This window comes from Aedes albopictus, chromosome 2 (genome assembly GCF_035046485.1).
Source record: "Aedes albopictus strain Foshan chromosome 2, AalbF5, whole genome shotgun sequence".
Lineage (NCBI taxonomy): Eukaryota > Metazoa > Arthropoda > Insecta > Diptera > Culicidae > Aedes > Aedes albopictus.
This window is the reverse complement of record NC_085137.1, coordinates 424,532,960-424,560,419: the sequence shown is the minus strand read 5'-3', so window position 1 is coordinate 424,560,419 and position 27,460 is coordinate 424,532,960. Positions and strand designations below refer to the sequence as shown.

General features: G+C 40.4%; 2 protein-coding genes and 1 non-coding gene across 6 annotated transcripts; 2 read left to right on the top strand and 1 right to left on the bottom strand.

Annotated features, from left to right (window-relative positions):
- Positions 1-844: 844 nt before the first annotated feature.
- LOC109426674 (uncharacterized) lies at positions 845-9,567 on the bottom strand. 2 transcript variants are annotated; one of them, XM_029869692.2, is made up of 8 exons: positions 9,358-9,567; positions 8,385-8,656; positions 7,913-8,322; positions 7,460-7,855; positions 3,630-3,984; positions 3,410-3,551; positions 2,775-3,067; positions 1,628-2,698 (listed from the first exon to the last, which is right to left on the bottom strand). In XM_029869692.2, the coding sequence occupies exons 1-8, from the start codon at positions 9,422-9,424 to the stop codon at positions 1,634-1,636; spliced, it is 3,000 nt and encodes a 999-aa protein (XP_029725552.1). In that variant the 5' UTR covers positions 9,425-9,567; the 3' UTR covers positions 1,628-1,633. The 2 variants fall into 2 exon arrangements, with proteins under 2 accessions (XP_029725553.1, XP_029725552.1); XM_029869693.2 differs by lacking the exons at positions 1,628-2,698; positions 2,775-3,067 and adding an exon at positions 845-1,366 and having other exon boundaries at positions 9,358-9,560.
- A 3,966-nt stretch (positions 9,568-13,533) lies between these two features.
- LOC109426675 (uncharacterized) lies at positions 13,534-22,457 on the top strand. 3 transcript variants are annotated; one of them, XM_029869691.2, is made up of 7 exons: positions 13,534-13,582; positions 13,726-13,819; positions 14,166-14,250; positions 20,769-21,040; positions 21,098-21,373; positions 21,434-21,601; positions 21,666-22,457. In XM_029869691.2, the coding sequence occupies exons 3-7, from the start codon at positions 14,184-14,186 to the stop codon at positions 22,272-22,274; spliced, it is 1,392 nt and encodes a 463-aa protein (XP_029725551.1). In that variant the 5' UTR covers positions 13,534-13,582; positions 13,726-13,819; positions 14,166-14,183; the 3' UTR covers positions 22,275-22,457. The 3 variants fall into 3 exon arrangements, with proteins under 3 accessions (XP_029725551.1, XP_029725550.1, XP_062709550.1); XM_029869690.2 differs by lacking the exon at positions 13,534-13,582 and having other exon boundaries at positions 13,744-13,845; XM_062853566.1 differs by lacking the exons at positions 13,534-13,582; positions 13,726-13,819 and adding an exon at positions 13,852-14,109.
- On the top strand, positions 15,123-15,286 carry LOC115264048 (U1 spliceosomal RNA). The gene has a single exon (XR_003895956.1). It is a non-coding gene; the product is annotated as a U1 spliceosomal RNA (small nuclear RNA).
- Positions 22,458-27,460: the final 5,003 nt, after the last annotated feature.

Genomic DNA, 27,460 nt, shown 5'->3' with positions numbered 1-27,460 from the left:
CTGCCTGCCTACTGTGTTTTATGACATGCAGCGCTTTTAAAAAATGCCCCGCAAAATGGAATTCCAAACTTTCTCGTTTTCGGTGCGTTCCCGGTCGATTTTCCCAATTATTTTTCCGTACCTACGAACCGTACCACCTGCACGAATGAAACACTGAAAGAATGGCGTAGATCCGTTGGCCCGTTCCCAAACCTATTCGTGACATACAAACACCATTCCATTTTTATTTATATAGATTCAAATTCTTAAGACTACTATGATTGGTGCACTAATCACCGAGTTGCTTTGATCTCCATCAGAAAGAAGTACTGCAAGCTCACATTAAATAAGAAAAATAATTTTCAAAATCATTGGCCAATCCCGAGGAGGATTCCACCGCTAGGGATAAGTCTATTGAACGAAATATTAGTTTACTTTACTCCACCATCCCTGATCATCGAGTGTCAACAGCAGCAGACAGCGAAATGTACAGTTTATCATCGACTGTGACGCCAACGGCAACTTTCATTACAGGAAATTGGAGGATTTGTCAACTAGTTTAAACCTTTTCTCGTCAAATGAACAAATATCAATGCTTACTGTTCGTCTAATGAAACGATATCCTATTATATTGAATAACTATTTTATCATTCAAGTTGGTAAAAAAATAGAAATAGTTTAAACGAAATGTTACTTTTTTACAGAGAGAAGCTGCATTAGTTGAAGCATTCTAAAATGAAGCCTTCAAAGTGCTTGTCCCGAAAATAGTGACCAAGCCACTTAATATGTACTGACTTACTACTAGGCTTTTTTAATATGGTCCAGTCTTCAAATTTCGGTCTCCGCCAAACTTCCGATCACCGCATTTAAATAATTCCAATTCTAGCTATATTATCAACCTGTGCCCCGTCTCGACCTCACCGCAACGGTCGACCCAGTATCTCCAGCACCCCAAATACCTTAGTTGTGATGTTATCCTTGGGCAGTTCCACCTTCATGACGAACCGCTGCACCAACATCCACGGGGACGCCACCTCGTCCAAATATTGCAAATTCATGGCCGTGTGCATTTTGACGCAAGTTTCCACCGCATCCGGTACCGTTTCCATCCGGTAGAACACCTGGTCAATGACAATGTAGCAGCTTTCGATGTTGGCAATCGTGGGCCCGATGGCCACCACGACCGGATTGATACGCAGCTTCCAGAGATTCAGCAGCTCCTGGCGCTGTTTGAGTTCGTGGACGGCTTGCTTGAAATCGGTGGCGTACAGCACAAAGTTACGGCACACGTCCCACCGGGTTGGGCTCCAATGTTTCTCGTTTCGTACCATTAGTTTGAACAGCAGCGGCAAGAGGATGAGACACGAAGTCAGGATGTTTTCTTGATCTGGAAGGAAACGGAAAGGAATGTTTGAATGCAGAAATATGTGCATGTTCCTAGAAAAGAGTGTATTACTATTCCGTAAGAAGCTTTAGCACAATTAGGAATGGTTTTCAGGGGAGAGTCGGATACGAGATGTCAATGTATGTAACCATCAATTGACGTCAAACTCAGTTGATTCTCCAAAAGATGTGGAGAAGGTTTAGACCTACTTCTAATACTAACAAAACTTCTGTACGGAAGAAACGGTGCCGCCAACAAACTTACAACTATCTACAGAACATCGAATTGATTGTCGACACTTTCGTCGACATACTCGTCTTTGACCAGTGGTTCCACTTGATAGTAATACTCTTCCGGATGTTCCATTTGGCCCGGATCAATGGGTAGTATTTGGCTCAATTCTGCAATACGTTCGCTACGTTTCTTACGGTTACGCGCCACCGACAAGCGCATTCCTTTCACATCGGCCGCCCGAGCCTTGGCGTTCCTTATGCAGCGGTGGAGGAATTTCATGCAATCGTTGAACGTGAACAACGGATCCGAGTAGACAATCACACGGTAGAACAAATTGATTACTTTGTCGTACTTGTGGAATGCTATTTTACTTATTCGTTCGCCGGCCTTTTCCCTGTTACGGCCACTTCCGGTCCACGAGCAGCGCAGTAAAAACCGCCTGTCGAAAAAGTAATCTACGGTTTGGAGGCTTACGGTCCATCCATTGCCAACAGATCGGCCCTGCCCATGAACAATGCCCAACGAGTGCACAATAGTCTCCACGAACTGCTCATCGCGGGCTCGTTCTTGCAGTGCTTCCAAATCTTCCAGATTTTTGACGGGTGTTAACGGACGTTCCATTGGCAGGCCTGGCGTGGTAATTCTGTTGACTGGCTGCACCGGAGCGACGGGAATTGAAGATGTCGGAACTACCGGAGCAGGAGCCATTGGCGCTGGTGGAATTGTCTGAGGTACCGTCGGGACATGATTTTGCGCTTTCTCTGGTGCTGATGGAGTCGTCTTTTCCTGCAGCGACGAGGCAAGCTCTGCTCTTATCTGTGCTTTGAAAACTTTGAACTCGACTTCGATTCTTTCGAGTTTAGCTTGAAGCTCATCAACCGTCTTCTGTAGAACTGTCGGCTGAAGTGATACCTGAACACTCGCGTCGTTTACAGTTCGAGAGACTAGGTTGACAGCTTCTAGCAGTTGAGATTTTTCTTTATCGTCTCTGTTGGAAATGCTGGGCTTGTCAGTTGACACAGATCTGTTTCGTGACTCTCGACGAGGATCGTTCTTTTCTAGGGCGATGTCCATCTCCATCATTTGTTGTTCTAGGTATGCCTGGAATGAACAACAATCCTTTAGATTCAAAAACATCCGGCTCGCAATATATCATCGCCATTATTATCCTATATACCTCTTCGAATGTTGTAAAACCAGATTTCGCGATCTTGCATCGATACTCAATCAAGCAGTCTCGATTAACCTCAATGCTAGGATCTTCCTTTCCTCGTTCGAGCAAACGATAGCCAGCAGCATTACGTGGCCAATAGCAGAGATCTGTATCTTTTTCGCTCTGAGCAGATTCGTCCGACTTTCCGTCACGATTCCAGCCATTTCGATGCACCCATTTGGAGGGTAAAGAGTACAAATGAGTTTCGGCGCCCTCGATTATATCCACAATCGTGTAGTTGTCTGCCGGTTTCGATGCTGTAAAATGGCGAATGGAACTTAACAAACCCACGATTGACGACTAAGACTACTTTTAAAATTGGCACGCGATATAAAATTAGAGATGCTACTGCTTAAAACATGCAGATATTTTGATGTTTTCCATGCTGGAAGTTGTATTTTAGATGATTAGCGCTTTCTTATTTCCATAGATTCTAAATTTTGAATAACTTTCTGGTTGTTCTTACTATAAATAGCTTTTCCATGACTATCTATCTGTATAGTTTTTAAGTGTTTTCTTACTGGCACTAATTTTTCCTGAGTATTCGAGAAATTACATGATAACTCCTGATTTTTTCAGGTGCAAAAATTGATACTTACAGCCTTCTGTGTTGAACTCCGTGAATCCTTTCAAAAAGTTATTTTCTTCGATGTACCGGTAAATAGACGCGGCAAACTCAGGCCAATGCCGCTTGAATGTGTCGATTGCATGAGGATGGTCTTGGTCAAAGTCGTCCAAAAACTGCAAAAGGAAAAAGATAGAATAAAATTACCCTAGCTTTCCCGTCTCGTTCTCCTCAAATTCCAACCCCCCACTTACCAAAGTGTACCCATCGGGTTGCGCCAGGAACGGAAACTGTTCGAGCAGCTTTGCCGGCACCACCTTCCGCGAGACCTCCTTCCGCGCTTTGTACGTTTCGTTCCAGAGGGCCCGGGCTTCCTCGACGGTTTTCATTTCCCACAACCTTCCGATGGGGGTGTTACTGTCCAGAAAATCGCTGTACGCTTTTCCCTGTGCTAAACTACGCTTGCGCTTCATGTAACCATAGCGGTCGAACAGTTTTCCGTTGACACGAGAGCAGGCACCCTTCCGCCGGAAGTAAATCGAAGCGTTTTCGTTGGGGAAAATGTGCTCGATGGCTTTGGCGTACAGCTCCAGCTCCTGGAGGGAGATTCTGTGAAATGAAGAAAGTGTTACTAGGTAAGCTACAAAAGTACTGACATAACTGAAAGTTGTTTGTAAGGCATACGGTAATGTGGTTTTATAGACAATTTAAAACAGTTACTTAAGGACAAGCGTCTTGAAATCCCGCTTCAAAAGTGCATCAGAACTTCAAACGCACAAATCTTCTAGCTTCAAATAACAGTGGATTTGATTATTCTGTTCTTGCTCACGTGTAATAAGTTGAAATAAAAAGATCAGGTCGCTGGTTTTGTTTACGAAGAGATTTGTGCGTTCGAAATCGTGAGTAGGTTCCAAAGTCGGCCATTGTGGCGGCCATTTTGGGATTTTAACAAGTCTATCCTTAACATTGGCAACCGCCCAAGCTTCATGATATCTACAAGAGAGGAAGTATTAGACATATGTTGAATGTAACTTCGCAAACTGCGTGCGTTTCAGGAATCCCCGGTCAACCAACTGGGATCTCTTTACTGATTCAATTGCGACCAAATTGCATGGATACTCGCCATCCATTGACGCTTCAAGTGATTTAGATGATGCCGTTGATACTACAACGACCTGCATCGTGGAAGCTTTTAAAGAAACTTGCCCTCTTCAGCCTGTGAAGACCAGAAAAGGAATTCCTTAGTGGAATTCTGATCTGGCGAAGCAAGAAGCAATGTAGAACAGATTGAAACAGACGACGCTCGGTTGGTTCGGAGACTTTCAGGTCGGCTCGCAAGGCCTACAGGAAAGCTCTTCGGTCTGCTAAACGATCCGGCTGGAAAAACCTTTGTACAAATGTTTCCAGTTTGAGTGAAGTCAGTCGTTAAACAAAATCCTTGCGAAAATTAAAGGATTTCAGAGTGAGCGAACTTCGTTTGCAAAATGGCGATCTGACTTTCTCTGATGAGGAAGTTTTGGAGTGCTTATTCTGCACATACTTCCCTGGATGTGTGGATATAACATCTTCGAATGAACCAGATGTCTTTTCTTGTTGTTATGATTCCCTGGCCTTGGCTCTCAATATTGTTACTATAGAATCGATTGAGTTGACACTTAATAGCTTTGCTCCTTTCAAATCTCCTGCAGCAGGTGGGGTGGGATATATCCTATTTTGCTTCAGAAGGGATTTGTTTTTTTAAACATGTTTTGAAAAAACTACTTGTTTGCAGTTTTGCTACAGGGTATATTCCCAAATCCTGGCGGAATATTACTATAAAGTTTATTCCGAATGGAGAATCAGTTTCAGACCTATCAGTTTGACCTCTTTTCTTCTGAAATACTTAGAAAGCATTATCGATCATCACATCCGTGATGTTCATCTGGCCAACGTGCCTCTTCATGTGAAACAACATGCCTACCAATCTTGTCAGTGCATTGTGACTCTTTTACACAAGGTTGTTTACGATATCGAGAAGGTATTCGCACAAAATCATATCGAGATATCGAGGGTGCCTTGGCAACGTGCCTTTCGATGCCATATTGGAAGCATCTACATTGATAGAACTCCAATGATTTTCAATTGGATTTACCAAATGCTCAAAAACCGAAATCTCTTTTCGACATTGCGTATCATCGGTTAGGAAACTGAGTCTTGTCACCACTTTTGTGGAATCTCGAAGCAGATACGCTATTCAGTCAATTCAGTAATAACGGTATCCCTATTTATGGTTTTGTCGACGAATACCTATCATGGTTAATTGGTATGTGCATCAGCACCCTTTTCGACCTGATGCAAAGCGGCTGTCAGGTAGTTGAGGGGTTGTGTCGCCAACAAAGTCTTTCGGTAAATCCGAGTAAAACATCTATTGTCCTTTTCACGGAAAGGCGAAATCGTTACGGCGTTCGACCTTTGCGTCTTTTTGATTCTGACATCAATGTGACTGATCAGGTAAAGTACGTTGGAGTTATTCTTGATTCCAAGCTTTCCAGGACACCTCACATTGATTTTAGAATCAAGAAAGCTTGTATGGTCTCCAGGCAATGCCGGCAAACCTTTGGTAAAATTTAAGGTGTAAAACCCAAGTATATCAAATGGATTTACACAACTGTTCTCCTTGTATGGTTACCTGGCCACTCTTCCATCGCTGGAAATGAATTGGCTGATGAGTTAGCTCGCACTGGATCATCACATGACTTCATTGGTTCTGAGCCAGCTATTCCGGCATCGACTCGAAGTGTTGGGTAAAACTTCAGATTAACACCTGGGTTGCCACTCTTCACAACCAATACTAGAGTAGCTTGGAACCATGTCGTATACAAACTGTAGTGTACTGAGGGTGGCAAAGTATCTTTACTAATCTGTAGAATTGCAGCATGCTGGTCAAAGCATTGACTGGCAATTGCCGACTCAGCTATCACATGGTGAATATTCAGCAAGCTGATTTGTTTGTATGTGATAGCTGTGAATCCGATTATGGAACTTCGTATCATTTGATATGCAATTGTCCAGTTTTAAGTGATATCGACTTCAGAAACCTGAATCATCAGGACGTTCTGTTGTCTTTGACCCGCTGTGTGGTAAAGAGCTATAGGCCCTCTTTACGCTTTATGCGTTATTACAGTGCCCTTTTCAGGAAGTTGTTTGAAGCCTGGTGGTGCCCTTTTGCAGGGTATCTTTTCCTATTTCCCTACCTATCCATATATCCATCCAAATACTGATTTCCTTCCTTTTCACTCGGGTAGATGATGAAATAGGCTTTTATAATGGCAATGGCAATGGGCCCATATAACCGAGGCGGTAAACGCACGGGTATTCAGCATGACCATGCTGAGGGTGACGGGTTCGATTCCCGGTCGGTCCAGGATCTTTTCGTAAAGGAAATTTCCTTGACTTCCTTGGGCATAGAGTATCTTCGTGCCTGCCACACGATATACGCATGCAAAATGGTCATTGGCAGAGGAAGCTCTCAGTTAAGGTGAAGATATGACGAAGCCACACCTCAAATTTTCCAGAGCACAAATCTAAAGACCCGAATGTCGGTTTGCGCTGAAAAGTTGATCGATTGGTTACCCGCTGGTGATGACCAATCGATCAACTTTTCAGCGCAAACCGACATTCGGGTCTTTAGATTTGTGCTCTGGAAAATTTGAAGTGTGGCTTCGTCATATCTTCACCTTAATAACTGTGGAAGTGCTCATAGAACACTAAGCTGAGAAGCAGGCTTTGTCCCAATGAGGACGTTACGCCAAGAAGAGAGAGAGAGGTACAAATGTCCCGATTGTAGCACAACGTGCCTCTGGAGCCGTCCACCTGATGCTCCTCATCTCATCATCAAATGGTCATGGCAAATGCTGATTGCAAAACAATACAAATATGACAATACCTACAAACGGTATGCTAAACTAGGAAGTTAGCTTTGTCCCAATTGCAACGTCAAGTCAGAAAGAAGAACAAGGTATTTACAATCAAAACCTTCCTAATATTTCTACCTGTGAATGTTCACCTGTTCCTCTTTCCCTAATACCCGCTATCTAATACTTACGGTCCTCCGTTCTTGTCCATCAGATAGTTAACAATGTTGGCCGTCAGTATGTTCCTCTGATTGGGTGTCAACGTCTTCGCATGCAACGTATCACGCATAACGAAACACGAAGACACTATCTGTCGAAGTTCCTCCACAATCTGTTGTTCTCCGGGATGCACAAAAGTGGATCTCTCATCGGGCAGAACGTTTTCCTCGACAGTTCTACTGCTGCTCGATTGAGAAGGTCCAGGCTGCCGAGATGACTCGTTTTTCCTTACTCGCAACAAGTAAGAATACCGTGCTTGCAGCCGACTAGTGCAGCCTTCCTTGGCGGAGAAGTAGTTTTCTTTGATTTCGCTAGGGAACAGGGACACAATGGCATCGGCCCAGTAGTTGAACATGTGACTTCGTACTCTGCAAAAAATAGTTATATTTTTAGAAATAGTTTCCTTCCTGTAGGTAGATTCTTACCCGTCACATTGCTGATTTGAATACATGTATTGCACCACCACGTTCGTCAAATCAGTCCGATTGGACTTGTCCAGTTCGTTGAGCCCGAGCAGGTAGCGCGCGAAGGGCGACTGTTGTAACAGAAGACGAAGCTTTTCCACCCCAGGTACCAGAGGATCTTCCATCGTTTTGTTCATGCTGTAGCTGGTTTCGACCATCAACGACTCCGAATCCTGGGAACTGTCCTCCAACAGAATGGAGTCGCCGTAGTCATCGACTTCCAGCGATTCCAGCTTGATGCGCTTGTTCGACGGTTCATCATCACAGTCTACTTCCGAGGTGGATGGCCCTGCCGGAGTCGGAACTGCAACACATTCAGACGGGACTGACGGATGGGGAGATAACTGCTCGAGGAAATATTTTTCGAATTGCTGAAAATAAACAGGATTTAGAAATGAAAAGTAATAATTTTGAAATCATACGAATAACATACCTTGGCATTGTCTACTGATAATGAAGCCTTCGTATCTTCGGTGGCGTGGAAGGAATCTGTCGGCGCCGGCGGAAGCGCTCTTGGCTCGACTGGTGGCGTTGGTGAAGCACTAGCACTGGCCACCGGAACTGGCGGTTCTTCGCTGGCTTGTAAACTTTCCTTAAACTCGTTAAACCGAGCGGTAAAAATGGCTCGTCTGCCCAGTTTTGGAATCAGTTCTTTGATTATTTCCGGGGTGAGCAGTAGAAATGCTTCTTCGTTGACCTCTTCATCTGGATAAAATTGAAATATAAGTGTAATGAACTATTTTTCCTCAAAACGTAACAATGTGGCAAAATTTGCAACAGTTGCACTCGTTTCAATTTTTAAGAACAGCCCAGAAGTTTCTGTGAAATCTGAGAGATGCGTATATGTTCAAATAATAGGTAAGCTTATATGGCTAATTTACTGCAAATAGCAACAATTTATATTTAACTGTTTACTCGAAGTGCACTATAATTCCTACTACCTAAATCAACATATCTGTTTGCATATTTAATACTACCTATTCAATACAATCTATGCTCACAATAACGCAACAGCTAATCTAAAATAATAACTGGAGTACATATTTATTGTTAACAACTTGTAACAATAGGCCATATGAATAAACTTGAGTAAATACTCTTTACTAAATCTCTGTGAAGCCGTGAAGCAAATCTCTGTGAAACTTCAGAGATCTGAGTAAAGAGTATTTACTCAGCTTTATTCATATGGCCTAATATAATTGAGGAGTCATTATTTCTCTCTGATTGAGCCCTTTCCCATCAAAATGCCAGATCCAAGCTGCAGCTGCAGCTCTCCTCCACCCATACCAATGCATTTTAACGAGCTACATTATGGCACTTTACGACGACGGCAGCCATAGCTGCAGGGCCACAACTTTCTTCTTCCGTACGCCCTAAAGAAACTTCGCGCTCGAAACACGCCTTACCTCGGAAACGGTCGACTAAATCCACTAAATTCCACTTCCGCAGGAGGTTTTCCACAAATTCGTCCATATTTGAGATCGTTGTTTTCAACTTTTCAGCACTAAATTGATGCTTTTCGACACGTAAATTTCACTTGCATCTGACATTTTACATCACCACCGACGGAATAAATTTATTTACGGTTCCTCGACGGGGGTCTCACTCTCCCTCTCTCAAACTTTTGAAGAACACGATAACCTTATTCCACCCAGAAGGTTGTTCCAGTCCGCATGTTTCTGTTTAACAATAGTGCAACACTTGTGTTTGTTAAAATATTAGCCTCAAAATTTATTTGTTTTTCTAAAACTAAAGCTTATTTGTTTTTCTAAAATTTTAAGCAATCAATTAAAATTGTACAAAATTTGAAAATATAAAATGTAGTTGAAAGTTATATTTAATAAACCTGCTTGAAATGTATGAGCGTGCCCTGAACTGTGAATGTTTTTTTTTGTTGGTTTGATTGGATCGAGATGTGAGTTCCATGTCGTTGAGTTGATTTCACAGTGGTCCAGGATGCAGACTCATGCGTCATGATCAAGAAGGAAGTATAAAATTTTTATTTAATTAATTATTTAATTATTTAATAATGTTTTGAGCCTGTTTTAGCTTAGTTTGTCACGACTACACGGAAAAATATTATAACCCAAAGAATAAGTTTTTAAAACTCAAATTTGGCTAAACTGCTTAAAGTTTTAACTCAAAGTTGGGTTGTTTTCTCCCTCGCCCCACCGCAATGTTGTCGAAAACAAAGAGAGAAGCACCGACCTATCCGCTGCTCTTCCGTGGAAGAAGCCAAATTTGGGTTTTCTTGAATTAACCCAAATTTGCGTCATTTGAGGCCTCCGTTGGGTGAAAATAACTTACCACTGGGTTAATTTTTTTGCCGCTCTCAAACGAGAACTACTCACTCACCACTTTCGCTATTTAACGCAAATTTGAGTTATTCCACGGAAGACCGGGATTGCGTCAAAACAACTTAAATTTGGGTTGATTTGTAGTTCAGTGTATGAGCCGATGCACACGAGCGGTAATTAACGCTGTGGGGTATGCGTTCCCAACAAATTACCATTGATTACATAGTAAATATTATTATATTAATTATTTATTTATATTTATAAATATTTTATTTATTAATTATAACACATGGCAGGTTTCATAGTTCACAATAAAACACACAATACTTTTTACAAAAGAAATTATGCCAATATAGTTCGTACAACAAGTGAACATTAGCTTTATTAGTGACTAACTGATTCGATTGTTTCTCAATAGTTCTTTAATAATTTAAAGTTACTATCAGAAAAATTAATTTAAGTTGTTTTTATACAGATGAAAAAATGCCTGCAAAATTGGGTTTTTAAATTTAGAAAAAATCAATGATTTTATATTTTTAAACGAAAGAGCTTTTTTCTAAGCCACTGTGATTTTTTTCAGACTTTTAGAACTTTGTTTTGATACCTAAAATCAATTTCAAAAAGATTTATTCAAATCACTTGGCTTCACAGCTCCGCCCAGTACAAAATCCGACGAGGGGTGATTCGACAAATCGCTCCCATACAAACTTCAAATTGATTTTTAAATAGGTTCCTGGGCTCCAAAATTCATGAAAATTTGGGTTTCGGCTCAGTTTGGCGTACAGATTTAGAATATGGGATTATCTCAACATCGCTTAAAAAGCCAATTCTTATGGACTTTTTTTTATTAAAAAAAGTTACTTTCTCAATTACACTTAAAACAATTCGTAACAAATAATATTATTGTTGCTTGAATCGTGTTATTCTACTCCGTATAATCAAATACAAAATCAGTTGGCTTATTTTTTTTATTTCTCGTTTTAAATTTGAGTACAGTAGATGCACAGACAAACAGACGTTACACTTCGAACATTTTTCGAATCAAATCATAGTCACGGAAACATGTTCGCCCAATGCTAAAAGGACTGAGTTTGGCCGACCATCAGCTAGGTGGCGGTAGTGGGCAAATGTCAAACTCGAGCAAAAACGATGCGATCGCCACGGGTGGTCAGTTGGCCAACTTTCACGTTTTTAAATAGACCGTTAAATCGGTATACGATGGGAATCATCAGAGTGTTACGTCTGTTTGTCTGTGGTAGATGTTTATACCCCGGACAGACATGTGATACGAGTGTGATACACGTACAACGGTACTCACTGTCAAGAAAATTCTAAAGGCCCGTTTAGACTATCTGATTTGTCGGTCTGATTTGAGTGACTGCTCGAAAAAAATGTATGAAATCGTAAACAAAGGTCACTCAAATCGCTCGAATCAGACCGAAAAATCAGATAGTCTAAACGGGCCTTAACAAGACTGACTTGAATGGAGAGAATTATCAGTGTGGCACTCATTTCAAGCGCAAATTTACAATGATTCTTGTATCACATGTGTGTCATAAGTATTAGGTTATCGAATGTTATTCGCTATCTGCAACGACTGACAAACTTTGAACCGTGTTGGCAGCAAGGTTGGCAGAGGAAGCTCTCAATTAATAACTGAGGAAGTACTTATTGTGCATCCTAGCTTAATCACTCGGATCCTGCTGATCTGAGTCAGCCGCCATAAGATTGCGCTCGTTTGATTTGTACACGGCGGCTGACAGTGTACACGGCTGAAAACAGTTTCAGCCCAGGTGCACACCGTGTACAAATCATACGTGTGCGGTCTGGCGCGATCGGAGGCTGCGCGTTTCGAACGCAGCTTGCTGAGAATCTAAGATAAGCGCGACAATATTAAAAAAAAACTAGCTGAAAAGCAGGTTAGAATGTTACGATAAGAAAAATATGAACAATGATTTTTCTATTTTTTTTTTTCCAATAAAGTAATGGAATCTAGTAAACAGTAAACAAACATTAGGGGTATTCATTAAACAGATTAAATTGCTGTGTAAGGCATGATTTTCTGCTTATTTGAAGTGTTTCATACACTGTTAAGTGAATCCCCCTATAGATAACAAAACAAATACAATTAGTTTAATGTGGTCAATTCAACCGATGTTAATATCAACATAACATAACAAGCAACCGAAACTGCACCGCGCTCGCGCTGTATACGACGAGCGTGGTTTTTTGGTAGTGTTGTACTTTTTACAACAGCGCGCGTGCTGAAGGGTTAAAAGACCAGAATTCATATTCCTCGGTAACATTTTTCTCCAGCATTTACAGGTACTAATGGCCACATGAGATGTGAACTATTTATGGTATGGATCATATGACCTGAGGTCTGACTTGTGACATTTTTGAATGATCTTATCAACAACTGCCAAGCAATACATACCAGACAGACATCATAATGTTTGATTAATATCATAAAATGTGCTCGAAAATGCTAGATTTAATATGTAAATGTTAAGGCCCGTTTAGACTATCTGATTTTTCGGTCTGATTCGAGCGATTTGAGTGACCTTTGTTTACGATTTCATACATTTTTTTCGAGCAGTCACTCAAATCAGACCGACAAATCAGATAGTCTAAACGGGCCTTTAGCGGTAAAGGCAATCTACCCAGCGTGAGTTTAATCGATTTACTCAAATGTTGGCTTATTGGACCGAACTATGGAATTGCGTCGAAAGAACTCAATTTTGGGTAGTTTGGCGGTTTCGTGCAGGTTTTGGACTAATTTTGGCTAAACATTCTTGACAAATCCAATGAGTTTTACTAGGTTTTACTCATTTTTTAAGAAAATACATAAAATGTCCCTGGTACTTGCCCTGATATTAAGTGACAAAATCCACTTACGAGTAAATGAGGTTTAAAGTTTTTCAACAATTTTTCCTCCTATACTAAATGTATGGAGTATCAAAATCTTCCCAGTTTTCTTCGATTTATTATTGTGTTGTTTACATCATCGTTAAAATAATCTTAAAAATGTTCCTAAAAGCTTGAACACTCCAAGGAACACTTTAAAGAATAATTGTTTAATATTCTCAGCTCAAAATCGACAAAATGGTCACTTACCAAGACTTACACTCCTTTGCATCTGGGCCCCCCATTTGTTTTTTTAGCGTGCAAGAGCGCAGTACTCACTCTCTCACACATCACGCCGACGACTGAGTGACTTTTGTTTTGGTTTGATGGAAGCCGAGAGGGTTTGAAGAAAGCAAGTGCAGTTTTAATCGGAGTTTGTCCGCGGAAGTGGATATTTCACCGAGAAAAATTCCTACTCAATGACTGAGTCGGCCTTACTCATAAATCGAAAAATCCTTTGTTTTCTTACTCAGTTTCGACTAAAAGTGGGACAACCCATTGGCAATGGGTTGTCCCACTTTTGACGGAAACTGAGTAAGAAAACAAAGGATTTTTCGATTTCTGAGTAAGACCAACTCAGCCACTGAGTAGAAATTTTTCCCTGTGTTGGATTCAACTTGTTCAAAAAAAAACTTTATAACTTGTGACGTGACGACAGCACTAGGTAGATATCAATTCTAGCGCACTACGGTCAGGGTTGCCAAATTTAAATCTGTATTTTGGCCTTCCAAAAATCTGTATCATCTGTATGACTACTTTTTCCGAAAATCTGTATGAAATCTGTATTATTTTACGGAAAATCTGTATGATATTCTGTAAGTTTTTGAAAAATCCGTATAATCTGCATCCTTTTCCAAAAATCTGTAATATTGGTATACAGAATTCTGTATGATAAGCTGCGAAAAAATCTGTATGATTACAGAAAAATCTGTATATTTGGCATCCCTGACTACGGTAAGTTTCATTTCTAAAACACGAGATAAAAATTAACTCCTTTCTTCTTCCTCCAGCCTGAACCACATTTGTAAATGGATGAATACGTTAAGGACATCCTCCGGAAGTGGGAACTACCGGAGCTGATACCAACATTCGAAGGTAAGTTGCACAGTTTGTTCGAATTGTACAACAATTTTGGATGTATAATGTCCATTTCTCATTCATTTGATCTGCTTAATGAACAGTTTGTGTACCTTGAACTGGTTTCCAATAATAAAAACGATGAGGGAACTTGCGCTGAATTCAGCAGCTTTGAATAAAACAAAACTACCAAAAACACCTAAAGTCAATCTATAATATGCTTAAAGTTCTTCTGTTTGTCAGTGTTCAAAAGTTTTAATTAAAAAATTGACATTTTTTTTTCTAAATGTGTTTCTGGTTTGCTTACGTTCTAATTGGAATTTGTAATTCTTCGCACAGGGAAAAATTTCTACTCAGTGGCTGAGTTGGTCTTACTCAGAAATCGAAAAATCCTTTGTTTTCTTACTCAGTTTCCGTCAAAAGTGGGACAACCCATTGCCAATGGGTTGTCCCACTTTTAGTCGAAACTGAGTAAGAAAACAAAGGATTTTTCGATTTATGAGTAAGGCCGACTCAGTCATTGAGTAGGAATTTTTCTCGGTGCGAGATGGTAAATTTTCACGCTAAAAAAAACCATTGAAGGGATCGTCCATTTATTATGTAACGAAAATTTTTATGATTTAGTATTTTTTTTTTTACTTAAAACCACAAAAACTCTTGTATTACTATGTAGAATATAATATATTATCTCGTTCTTCTCCCCCATAAACCCTTACGTAATTAAATAACGTCCCCTAACCATTAGCGAGAGCGGCAGAGCGAAAAGAGTACAACGAAAACAAATTTCATACCCGCCAACGAATGTGCGGTGCCGGGTGCTACTGATAGCCCCATCGCTAATGCACCATGCACGCGCATGGTTTAGTCCTTGCTCGAGACACTGCTAAAGCATACTTACCTGGCATAGGGGTTACCGTGATCATAAAGGCGGTTCCCCCAGGGTGAGGCCCTTCCATTGCACTACGGTTGGGTTGACCCCTGCGATTATCCCTCATGTGGATAACTCGTATGTGTAATTTTTGGTAGCCGGGAAGTGCGTGCGCGCACATCCCGATCTTAACGATCAAACAAACAGCTTCTTCACTTTAGTCGAAGGGCTACAGTCAAGATTGTGATTAGCATTTTCGTTTTCGCTATATTATTTCTTGGGCATTGAGCGCGTTGGAAATGGAGTTACACGAAGTGTATTTTATCTTGTATACGCAAGCTTTTCCTTCATGGCTATGCATGTTTCCTTTTGGATCATACTTTGAGATAGGGAATCGCGCCAATTGGGCGGTGGCTTCTATATTCGTCTGTTTTCCACTATAATTCAGTCAAATTTGAACCAATTGACACAACTTTTGGAATGTGGTGAGATAGGTATAGTATCTACCCGTATACAACATTTCAAGTCAATTGATTCAAAATTGACTGAGTGGAAAACAGACGAACATAGAAGCCACCGTCCACGTGGCGCGATACCCTATTGGATTCAGAAGAAAAACTTCCCGTTAAAATGTATTTGTTGGCCAAATTATTTGAACTCGGCCATATAATTCGTTTGATAGTAAAAATGTTGAGGCATAGGTTTAAGAAAACATCCCATGACGAACAGGCGAGGAGTACAAACCTGCCAAGAATAGCAGATATCTCCTTGTCTAAAAAATAAATTATTTGCATTAACACTTTTTCAATGCAAATGGTAGGAAGCTTAACCATGAAACTATCAGAAAAGTGATTCCATTTCCGCTATAAAAGTATCGCATTGTATGGGAGATAGACAGTCTTGATTTTTCTCATTTATACAGTGTTTTATTCTCAACAATGGCGGAATAAGGTGAAGATGGTGGAGGAGTCGATATTCCTAAGTGTGTTCCGAAAAACATTAAATTGTTACATAAAGATTTCCAGTAACATCAGGACAAAAAGGTTTGTAGGGCATCAAAGAAACAACAGGTTTTTTTGAATAATATTTTTTAAATTTCAGGTTGACAATATTGTTCGTGCAGTTGAAAATCGGAATTTTCGACACGCGAAATTCGATTTTTCTGCTAAACCGTGTGTCGGACGTACGTCGGGCACAGTGCGCTGGATAGAGGGCCAGGTCCACTGTCCAGCGCACTACGTCCGACGTTAGGTTTCACGCATGGATTTTGAGAAAATTCGATTGTCGGGTGTGGGGTATCTTCGGGTTTCAACCGCGACGACAATAAAGTGTATTGGCAGTTCGCTCTGAGAACAGAGCAATACACAGACAGCAAATGACCAGGACGTGCAAGGACAAATTTCGGCAACTGAACACAACCATAAACCAGACCCGTTGGACACAGACACAACACGATTCTAAGCAGCGTTAAGACCGAAGGCTAGAGAAGGAACAAATAAACCGGAGAAAACCATAAGAGTGTGTGCTCCTCAATTTCCCGTCAAGGTATGTATAGAAAAAAACATAATTAATCGGAATTTCATTAACACTAGAAAGCTTTTGTTCAGTGTTGGTAAAAACTCAATTTCTCAAATTTCATAGTTTAGTTGTTTCACGTGCGATTCTTGACTCGCCATCGCCGAAAAAATCATGCATGAGTTGACTTGTGATTTTACAAATTATTTACAACGAAGTTTTTATGATTGTATGATAGAATAAGACCAAGTCTTACGTTTAACAATTAAGAATGTCGTTCAAATTGATTTGGATTCGTTTTACAAGCGAACGAGATTTCGGCGCTTGACACGTAAGAGCGAGATTTTGCATGAAAATCTCGCGCGTGAGAAAATGATTCAGAATCGCGCGCGAGTTTGCTCACGCAGGAGTGGCTCATGAGCTAGCTCTGAGTGTGAGTTTACCAACACTGTTTTTGTTGGGGGAAACTAATATTTTTCGTTCTTTTATTGGCTCTTCTTTCAAGATAAAATGCCGCAAATCTTGATGTAACTTAATGGTAATAGTAATTAACATAATCAGCTGAGATTTTTTTAACCTTCCAGGACGCGCGCCATCAAGCAACCGAAATTGCACCGCGCTCGCGCTGTATACGAAAAGCGAGGTTTTTTTGATAGTGTTGTACTTTTTACAACAGCGCGCGCGCTGAAGGGTTAAACATACGTTGTTATATGATGTTTTATTATTAGCAAGATAGTGAGCTTATTAGATTCGGTCTAGTATCATTCGCTGCCAGTAATAGTATTTAGTTCACCACTGGACCGCATTTAGTTCACCACTGGACTGCGAACTGCGACTTCATAAGTGCGTAAACGTAAATAAAAGTGCGCGATTGCATCAAATCGGGTTGATGTCTTCGGCGCACTATTTCTTCAATCTATGGTGAACAAGTGCTCTGAAGACACCGAGTTGATTTGATGCAATCGCGCACTTTTATTAGCGTTTTCGCACTCGTGAAAACTAGTGCGATAGTCCAGTGGTGAACTAAATGCGCTATTTATCAGTCCCATTCTTGATTGCTTCCTCTTCATATGGGACAATTATGCGATTACCGGTCGTTCGGGCTAGCGATATATAATCAGTGTGTATGTCAACGCCTATAAAATGTGGGTTTAATTAATGGCGCTTTTTTCCTTTATATTTTTCAGGTTTAATCAACAGCGGAGAATTTGTCAGAGGCAGCGTGATAGAGCAAGCTTGCCATCGGATCCAGCAGATTTGGACAATGTGGATGAGAACTTCTCAAAGACACTCAATGGCCGAAATTTCCTTTTGCCAAATGCTATTGAAAAAGGAAAACGGATACTTATTTTTAGCACAACTAACAATTTAACAAGCTTAAGTCAAACGGAAAAAGTAATCCTCGACGGAACATTTGCTATGACCTCCAAAGGATTCCAGGAAATTTTCACTGTTCACGGTTCCATCGGACGGGCAGAAAATTTGCCCCTTTTGTCCATCTTCTGGCTGCCAGACAAAGCTAAAACCACCTATAAAAGAGCATTGATACTTCTGAAGAAGATATGCTGTGACGGATTTCGAGGTCGCTTAAATGAATGCGGTGAGAGACGCGTTTCCTGATTCGGCTTTGTTTGAGTGTTTCGTCTACCTAACCAAGAGCTGGTGGAATCGCTTGCAGAATGTTGGACTGGCTGGAAATTATGCTAAAAGAATTAAATTTCAATTGTCATTACGAACAACGCATGCCTTGGTCTTCCTGGATCCTCAAGATGTGCCTGAAGGATTTGATGTCATCCGAAAGCGTTCACCATAAGCTATGAAACCATTTTTCGATTAAGTGTCAGATATTATGTTCTGGGAATGCTAAAGAAAAACGATCATTCTCGCAGATCGAAACCGAAATCCTCTTTAGAAATACATCTTTGAATAACTTCCAAGATTTCTCACAACATTCCATTCTTTATATTTTCACCCCCTTTTTTGGTTTCATGAGATGAGAAATTCTGAATTCCTACCGTCGATTTTCCAAAATTCGATCTTTTCGTATGGGATTCTTCCTTGAGAATCTTTAGGATTCCTGATTTACGACCGATTTCCCCTGGAGTTTGTCGCGAGGTCCTACAGAATTTCTCTCCAGATCTTCTTTCAGAGTTTTTTCCTGGTATCTGTCCCTGAGTCCTTCGAGGGATTTTTCCCGGAGTTTTGTCCAAAGAGATACCGTGTGCAGCAAAGTAGCGAAGTTATCCCATGGGATTGTTAGTCCTAGGGTGTATCTCAGACTTTTTATTAATGGATTGCCCGCTTGGCGCACACCCACAGTTGATCAGCAGGAGTAAATCCATTTTATTTTGTATAGTGAAAAGCATCTAAACTTGAATTACTTGAAATAGAAAGCTTTTACTGAAAAAATATTTGGTAGGCTTCATAGTAGTCACCATTATGCAAAACCACTACCAATTTTTTTTTTCGAATAATGTATTCCACTTCGATAAATTTGCCTTTAGATGCTATTCGCTGTACAATATTTTTTTTTTATTCTTAATCGCTTAACCTAATTTACAGCTCTATTGTCCACTAGGGCACTACGTGAGCGATTTCAATTGACAGCTATACTTATTGTACAGAGCCTTGATGTATTCTATTATACTTTATTGAACTGGTTGCCTTTCTGCTGCTTTCACTTTTCTACTCTACATGTAGAATGATGAGCACAAGGATGGATGATAGGTGGCCGTTGTTCCTTTCCAGTCCGATTGGGGGTCCATTATGAGTAGCAGTTCGCCGATGTCCAGGTATCCGGGTCCGTTTGAGCCACGGGGCTCAGAAGAGGGTCAGTGTCAGCCGCTCTCGGTGAAGAGCAACTGACGAAAAATTGCAAGTGCCGGGGCTGGGAATCAAACCCATGACCATCCGCATATTAAGCGAACGTGTGACCAACTACGCCACGGGCCCCGGCGGTGTACAATATTTTTGCGATTTACTTTTAGCGATTTTTCGCGCAAAGAAGCTAGTGCCACATTGGTCGATGCGGAGAGTAGAAAAACAGCCGACGTAGTTAATTCATTTATCCTGCACTTTCTGCTAAGATATTTTTCCGGAGTGCCTTATGGGATTTCTGCAGGAGTATTGCTAATATTTTTTGTGGAGTTCTTTCCGTGATTTCTAGCCAAGGGCTAAAAGTTTCTATAGTCAAGACAAATCAATCAATTAATCCGTGATTTCTTTCAGAGTTTCTTTCACGCTTTTCCTCGTAGCTTAAAGGATTTCTAGCAGTAATTATTTTTTAATGATCTTCTTGGGATTATTCTCAGAGCTCTTCTCGAAATTCCTATCGGAAATTGCCCCGAGATTTTGGATGCTCCTTGAGGGATTTCTTTCATTCATAGTTGCTCCAGATTTTTTCAGGAGTTGTTTTCGGAATGTTTCCTAGAAAAACATTCCAAATTTCTTGTATAAATTCCCGGACAAATATCAAAAAGAATCTATGTGAAATTTTGCGAGAAACTTCGCAAACACTTATTGGAGAAAATTTGCGAAGAATTTTGAAAGGAATCTTGAGAAAGCTGTGACATCTTAGAAAAACAATCTGGGAGTAATTCAGTGAGGAAATATTGAGGAAATATAAGGAGGAACTCTGTAAACCTCTAAGAGAAACCTCGGGGAGAACTAAGGGCAAAATCTCACGGGGAAATCCAACAGTAATTCAGAAAAACTCTGGAAGAACTTCAAGAAGAATCCCGCAAAATTTCCAAGAGAAACTGTTGGAAAGCTATTCCGGAGAACCACCATGAGAAATGTTTGAAGAAACCTTGAACACATTGTGGAAATTTCTTCGGGGGTAATCCAGCGAGATACTCTGGATGCTGGTAGCATATCCCGGGAGAAATTCCATGAAGAACTCCAGGAGAGATCCCGTGTAATCATTGCAGAAGTCGTGGGAGGAATTCTGGTAGAAATCCCAGGAACAACTTCCATAAATCCCGAATAAATCTTATGGGTAGACACCCTGATAAAACACAATTGTTGGTACCATAAACGAAACGAGCATGTTTTAATTTTAAAAATTTGCCAAAGTTATCCGGAAATATTGCTTCTCCATACACATTACAAAGATATTTGCTCAGTGTGTCAATTATGTCCTTAATTGTTTCAGAGGAAGAAGTCAACGAGAAAGCCTTCAAATGCCTCACAGACGATATCATCCGAGAATTGGTACCGAAACTTGGAAAGCGTGCTATTTTCAACAAAGCCTACAGAGCCTACCGGGAAGCTTTGGATGCTTTGGATAAAAAGCCCGATTTTAGCGTTGTGGTCAAACCGCATGAACCCGTATCCTTGCCCGATCCAGTTTGTTCCCCGGTGGTAGTGATAAAGTCGGAAACTGCAATCGGGGATGTGCCAGACAATGATACATCGATGGTTGAGGTTTGTGATGAAATTGAATACAAATTGTTTGGTAATTTTATTTTGGTCGCTTTTCAGTCACAAGTATCGTTGGAAGATACCTTCAAACTCGAACCACAAGTTCCAGAAGAAGCTGTTGCGGAAGAAGTTCAAGTTTCGGAACATCAAGAACTTGAAGCTGCATCTGCATCGTCAGTTGACAATGAATGTGTTGATACGTCGAAAACAGCACACGGATCGCTAGGCACTTCAGGTGTTGACCAATCATTGATGGAGACCGAGAGCAATGACGAATTATTTGGTAGTGTTTCAAATACCTCTGTTATAAATCAAAACTTGCCAGAAACATTTCAGGTAAATTTAAAGAATAATGATCAATGATCTGTGAGTATGATCAAGTTCGTTTCTTTTTAGGATAAGACAGCGACAGATAATGCTGTTACAGAAACTACTGCCGAGCTTAGTATAAATGCGAACATTTTGATCGAAGCCGAAGAATTAGACCATGAAGGACTGGACAATGTTTTGGCAACTGCGGTCGATGTGGATAATGTACAAACCGTCGGAGAAACTTTTGATATAGTAAGTGACTAAAGAATGTTCTCATTTCAACTTCAATTATTTATCTGAACACATTTTTTTCTAGATTGAAACATCTATGAGTAATGTACAACATGAACGATCATCAAACGATTCTCCGATTACAGAAATGACTGAATCTCAGTTTACCGAAGAACGTGCATACCATGGATCAGACAATCAATTAGTAGATTCAGCAATTGATGAAGCATTGATCGCACAAGACCAGGAAGACTGTGGATCATCCACTCAAGCAGAATACCCCCTCCGCAATCAATGTATCGATGGCTCACCAACCTCGCACATAACCTTCTCGATTTCAGAACTTTCCGATCCAGCTGAAGAAGATCTCAAAAGCGCCGAGTCTCTGCGTCAACTGTTGAGCACTTCCACAACCGTAAACCATCTGTTGGGGAAACCATTTTTGACCAGATCCACAAGAAACGCATTGACGGAGGAGATTGTGGACCATTTGTGTACCTCGGCTGATGGCGTTTTGAGTAACGAACTGTTGAGAAGTTGGGCTCGAGCAGTGGAACTTGTTTTCGCCCAAGAGGTCAACCAGTTGTATTTCCGAGAGTCCGAGGATGGCTACTCATGTGGTGGAAAGTTGGTCCAGTGTTATCAGCGGCGGAAACAAGGCGGTGCAGATACGGCGAACAGGGAAACTGGATGAAGTAGGTGGTGATGACAACACAAGTTAGTCGAACACAAGAACTCTGTGATATGGGAGCCACGATAGCCACACTGTAGCACTAAGTCTGCAAAAAGGTAAAAAGAAGTTGTTTAAATTGCATATCGTAATTTCAAGATGAGGTACCTTTAAGTTTACAACTACATGATTAAAAACCAATTCATTTTCATAGATAAAATTGTTTAAATGAAAGACCTTTTTGAAGAAACCTGCAAACATCCTCTTAAACATGTGCCAATATTCGAAAAAAGCTGTTAATAAGAGCATTACTAACATTTTGGATCCAATAAATCTCATCTTCAGTTGACCATATGGTTATGCAGGTAAGAGTAACATTCCTCTTATATTTAAGACTTCAAAATTCTCTATTTTCTAGACACTTTATGCGATGCTTTGATAAGCACAGTTTTTTACTGCGTGAGAAAGGAACATCATCGATGCACGCAACAATTTGGTTGTTTATTTCAATAACATCATTAAAAATTGATGCAGCCGCTCTTCTGTCACGAATCAACTTTCCGAGCTTTGGAGAGGCAACTAAGATCTTCGACTTTGCTGTTAATCAGTGGAAGAGCCTGTGGTTTCTAACGAACCTTTAATTGCGTGCATTCGAACTTGTTCGTTAGTTGAAGACCTTTCGGTGATACACCCAGATGTTTAAGAAGGTAAGTGTCAATCTTACAGTTGCTATAGTATTTGATTTATAATACTCATGTGGAATTTATGTCATGCCGATTAATGCCAAATTAATCGAAATAATCAATTATAAATAAGTATCCTGTGTTTCTATTGAATTGGCCAACTAGCCCCTCCAGCTTATATTAGTCATTTTTAGTCTAACTTCTAACAATGTTAGTGAAAACTTCACGTTGTAACGTTTTGTCTATACACTCAATTAAAACACGTATTTGATTGAAACCTGAAACATTGAAACACGTAACGAAATTTGCGCATTTTTGCCTACGATTGCATCAGCCTCACATCTGTGTAAAATGTACACATTCACTTCTCTAGCTCTAGCCTTGGCATGAGAGAAAAAAATACAGTTACATATGTTTGCACTGATCGATGTCTAATAGCGAAGATCATCGTTCAGTGAAAATATAAATATGAGCTTTGCTTCCAAGAAATAAAAAATCCTATACCGATCAGATGCCTTTAATCTATAGTGCTGCCATGATGCCCATACATCCTTTGCGGAGCTAAGGTAGTTAGAAAATTGTGTATAGTACACACGGCCTGATTGTTGATCCGAATGAGGAATCGTGATTTAACCTGAGGATTTGGGGTCAATATGACCCAGACAGGCACACTGAAGGTGCACTTCGCCATCGTGGTGCGAAAAACCTAATATTTTAGGAAGGTTAAGGAGGCGAACCACTCAAGAAACTCACTAAAGTAGTTCTTGGATGAATCCCACGTGTTATTCCTGAAGGAAACCCTTGCAGAGGTTTCAGACGGTATACTACCAGTAATTTCTGTACAAATTCCTGCAGCGATCACCGAACGCATTCACTTATGGAATGAATCTGTTGAAATTTACGAACTAATTCAGAAATTCGTGAAAAAAAGTTGTGATGGAATATCTTGAGGTAATCCTGAAAGCATGGCATAAGAAACTTTTGTAGGAACCCCAGGAGGAGTAGCACAATTTCAGCAGATCTCCCGGGATGTTAAAAAGAGAAAAGCACTGGGGAAAAAATGACAGAGATATGCAGAGTAGCAACCAATTCCAATTTTTATTTTCCCGTTTTTTCCCGGAAGTTTGAATAATTTTCCGGTTTTAAGGGAGTTACGGAAGGTTAATATTGCTTTTTTACACTGAGAATCCAGCACGAGGTCCTGGAGAATTCCACGAAAACAGTCATAGATAATTTCCGGAAAAAACACCTGCAAGAGACAAGCTTCCAGAAGTAACTTTCGCAGATATTTCAGGAAAAACTCCTGGAGGAATGTCAGAAGTATGTACCGAGAAATTTAAAAAAAAAATATATTGATAGATTTTCCGTAGGAACTTTTGAAGGAAATTCCGGAGGAACTTGAAGAGGATCTTTTGAGTAAAACACAAAAAAAAAGAATCCAGTTTCTTGAGGTAATTACCTGTTTTTACTAATAATTGGCAACGTCAGCTTCCTTAAAAACGAAACTTTATTTAACTGTAAAAACACTCCCTCTGTTCTTTTGCTCCCCCTCCTAGGATTTGTACAGTATGCCTCATACGTTCGTTCAAATTTTAAAGATTTTTCAAATTAATTTAATATAAAAAGTGATCAGATTCTGTTTGTGATTTATGTATGTCGGGAGTTTCAGAATAGGAATGTAAGCCAATATTAGCATACATGCATTCATGAAAAGTATTCAAACTATTGGTGGTAAGAAATCTTAAATCGTAGTTATCTTACTAGACTGAATATTAGCGTGGGACACCAAAAGACATTTTACTCCTGTAGACTTTTTGAGTTTCATTTTGGTCCCATATCAACTGTGCAAAATTTCAGCTCGATCGGAGAAACTATATTTTAGCGCCAGCCATTTTAAGTTTTCATACGATTTACTATGGGGAAAATCACTTTTTCAAAGAAAAATCGCCACAGGTTGTCCCTTAACCCTAAAAATAAATCGATGAATAATTTCTGCTGAAAATTTTACAAGGAAACAACCCTCCGAAGACCAGAAAGCGATCTGAGGCATGTGAAAATAGTTATTAACTGAAAACCGAATGGCATGCCAACGCTGTTTAACATGTAAGGAATAACAATAAATAATAAAATCTCGTCATTTTATCGATCGGGTGAGGCTTAATAACTTTTTCCACGAACGTCGCATTGGTTTGCGGTCTTCGGAGGTCTGATTCCTCGTGAAGTTTTCTACAGAAATCATTCATCGACTTATTTTTAGGAATCTAGGGGTTACTCCTGGCGATTTTTCTTTGTAGAAGTATAATGTCTCCATAGTAAATCGTATGAAAAACTAAGAATGGCGGGCGCTAAAATATAGTTTGTCTGATCGATCTGAAATTTTGCACAGTTGATATAGGACCAAAGTGGAACTCAAAAAGTATACAGGAGTTGGAGTTTTCTCATTTTTTGTATTTTCCCATATAAACCGTGTACCAGGCTACTGAATATAGAGTAAGTGTACCAATTATGCCTATAGTACCAATTATTCGCCATAGTTGATTTTCACCCTTTAACCATGTAAATCAACAATAAAAAAAAATGTGAACAACAGATCACGTTCACAAAAGATGGTTGCAACTCATTTAAACTCCACATTTTGTTAAAATTATGGTAGAAATAAATCATTTTCCTTAAAATTTCGGCTTCCTTGCACCCTTTTTCCGGAACCGAAGTTAAAAAATGTAGCCATAACTGGTACAGGGTTCCTATCATTGGCACACGCTGTAATAAATACCAAAAGTAGTTTTGGCTTCGTTTCTATCTTTTTCCTGTAAATTATGGAAACTAAGTTATCTTTTAACATATTGATGACTTCCGTTGGTCTTCTCGTTATTTTTGTACAAATAGTTTTCCTTAGGGAGTGCCATAATTGGTGCAGGCACCCTGTATGTCAAATCTTGTCTAATGATAGTTAAGCTTTCATACTTTACAGGGAAAATGTAGAAATGGAGCTAAAACTACTTAATGTCAATTTCTTGATTTTTGCTTTGGCTGACCAAGCCATGTGGGAAATTACACTGTTGAAAATGCTTTGACATCCATGTGCACAACAGAACATGTGCTCGATGAACAAATTGAGATTTGAAATTATGAAAAGAAATCCACGTACTCCGGTGAGACTCGAACTCACGACTCCCAATTCGCTAGACGGGCGCTTCTATTCCTTCAAGCTACGGAGTCACTCGACTATCTCCGTCGCCAGCAGGCCTAGAACTGAACTCGATTCCACAATCGCACATGGTTATCTTCTTTTCACAATCCAAACCCCCTTCGGATGGGATTAGATGAACATCTAACACATTGTCTGTTGTGCACATGTATGTCAAAGCGGGAGAGGAAGTTATTTTTAATTGTCGAGAGCTTCGGGCACTGCCTTCCAATCACTTATTGGTATGGCAATTAGTGTGCAGTCGGACTCTCGACGGGTCGGTCCTCGGCCGACCGAATACGGTAAGGGTGACCGTAGCACCTTACAAATGTCAATTTCTTGATTTTTGCTTTGGCTGACCAAGCCATGTGGGAAATTACACTGTTGAAAATGCTTTGACATCCATGTGCACAACAGAAACATGTGCTCGATGAACAAATTGAGATTTGAAATTATGAAAAGAAATCCACGTACTCCGGTGAGACTCGAACTCACGACTCCCAATTCGCTAGACGGGCGCTTCTATTCCTTCAAGCTACGGAGTCACTCGACTATCTCCGTCGCCAGCAGGCCTAGAACTGAACTCGATTCCACAATCGCACATGGTTATCTTCTTTTCACAATCCAAACCCCCTTCGGATGGGATTAGATGAACATCTAACACATTGTCTGTTGTGCACATGTATGTCAAAGCGGGAGAGGAAGTTATTTTTAATTGTCGAGAGCTTCGGGCACTGCCTTCCAATCACTTATTGGTATGGCAATTAGTGTGCAGTCGGACTCTCGACGGGTCGGTCCTCGGCCGACCGAATACGGTAAGGGTGACCGTAGCACCTTACAAATGTCAATTTCTTGATTTTTGCTTTGGCTGACCAAGCCATATGGGAAATTACACTGTTGAGAAGTCGTTGGGAGTCGTGAGTTCGAGTCTCACCGGAGTACGTGGATTTCTTTTCATAATTTCAAATCTCAATTTGTTCATCGAGCACATGTTCTGTTGTGCACATGGATGTCAAAGCATTTTCAACAGTGTAATTTCCCACATGGCTTGGTCAGCCAAAGCAAAAATCAAGAAATTGACATTTGTAAGGTGCTACGGTCACCCTTACCGTATTCGGTCGGCCGAGGACCGACCCGTCGAGAGTCCGACTGCACACTAATTGCCATACCAATAAGTGATTGGAAGGCAGTGCCCGAAGCTCTCGACAATTAAAAATAACTTCCTCTCCCGCTTTGACATACATGTGCACAACAGACAATGTGTTAGATGTTCATCTAATCCCATCCGAAGGGGGTTTGGATTGTGAAAAGAAGATAACCATGTGCGATTGTGGAATCGA

What these genes read in the sequence shown, in the direction of transcription:
- LOC109426674 (XM_029869692.2), bottom strand. Translation starts at nt 9,424, where the DNA reads ATGGACGAATTTGTGGAAAACCTCCTGCGGAAGTGGAATTTAGTGGAT. An exon ending in TATCAGTAGACAATGCCAAG is followed by an intron (nt 8,323 to 8,384) that starts GTATGTTATTCG and finishes GTTTATTTTCAG; the next exon opens with CAATTCGAAAAATATTTCCT. An exon ending in GTTTTACAACATTCGAAGAG is followed by an intron (nt 2,699 to 2,774) that starts GTATATAGGATA and finishes TGTTCATTCCAG; the next exon opens with GCATACCTAGAACAACAAAT.
- LOC109426675 (XM_029869691.2), top strand. Translation starts at nt 14,184, where the DNA reads ATGGATGAATACGTTAAGGACATCCTCCGGAAGTGGGAACTACCGGAG. An exon ending in GCTGATACCAACATTCGAAG is followed by an intron (nt 14,251 to 20,768) that starts GTAAGTTGCACA and finishes TAATTGTTTCAG; the next exon opens with AGGAAGAAGTCAACGAGAAA. An exon ending in ATGATACATCGATGGTTGAG is followed by an intron (nt 21,041 to 21,097) that starts GTTTGTGATGAA and finishes GTCGCTTTTCAG; the next exon opens with TCACAAGTATCGTTGGAAGA.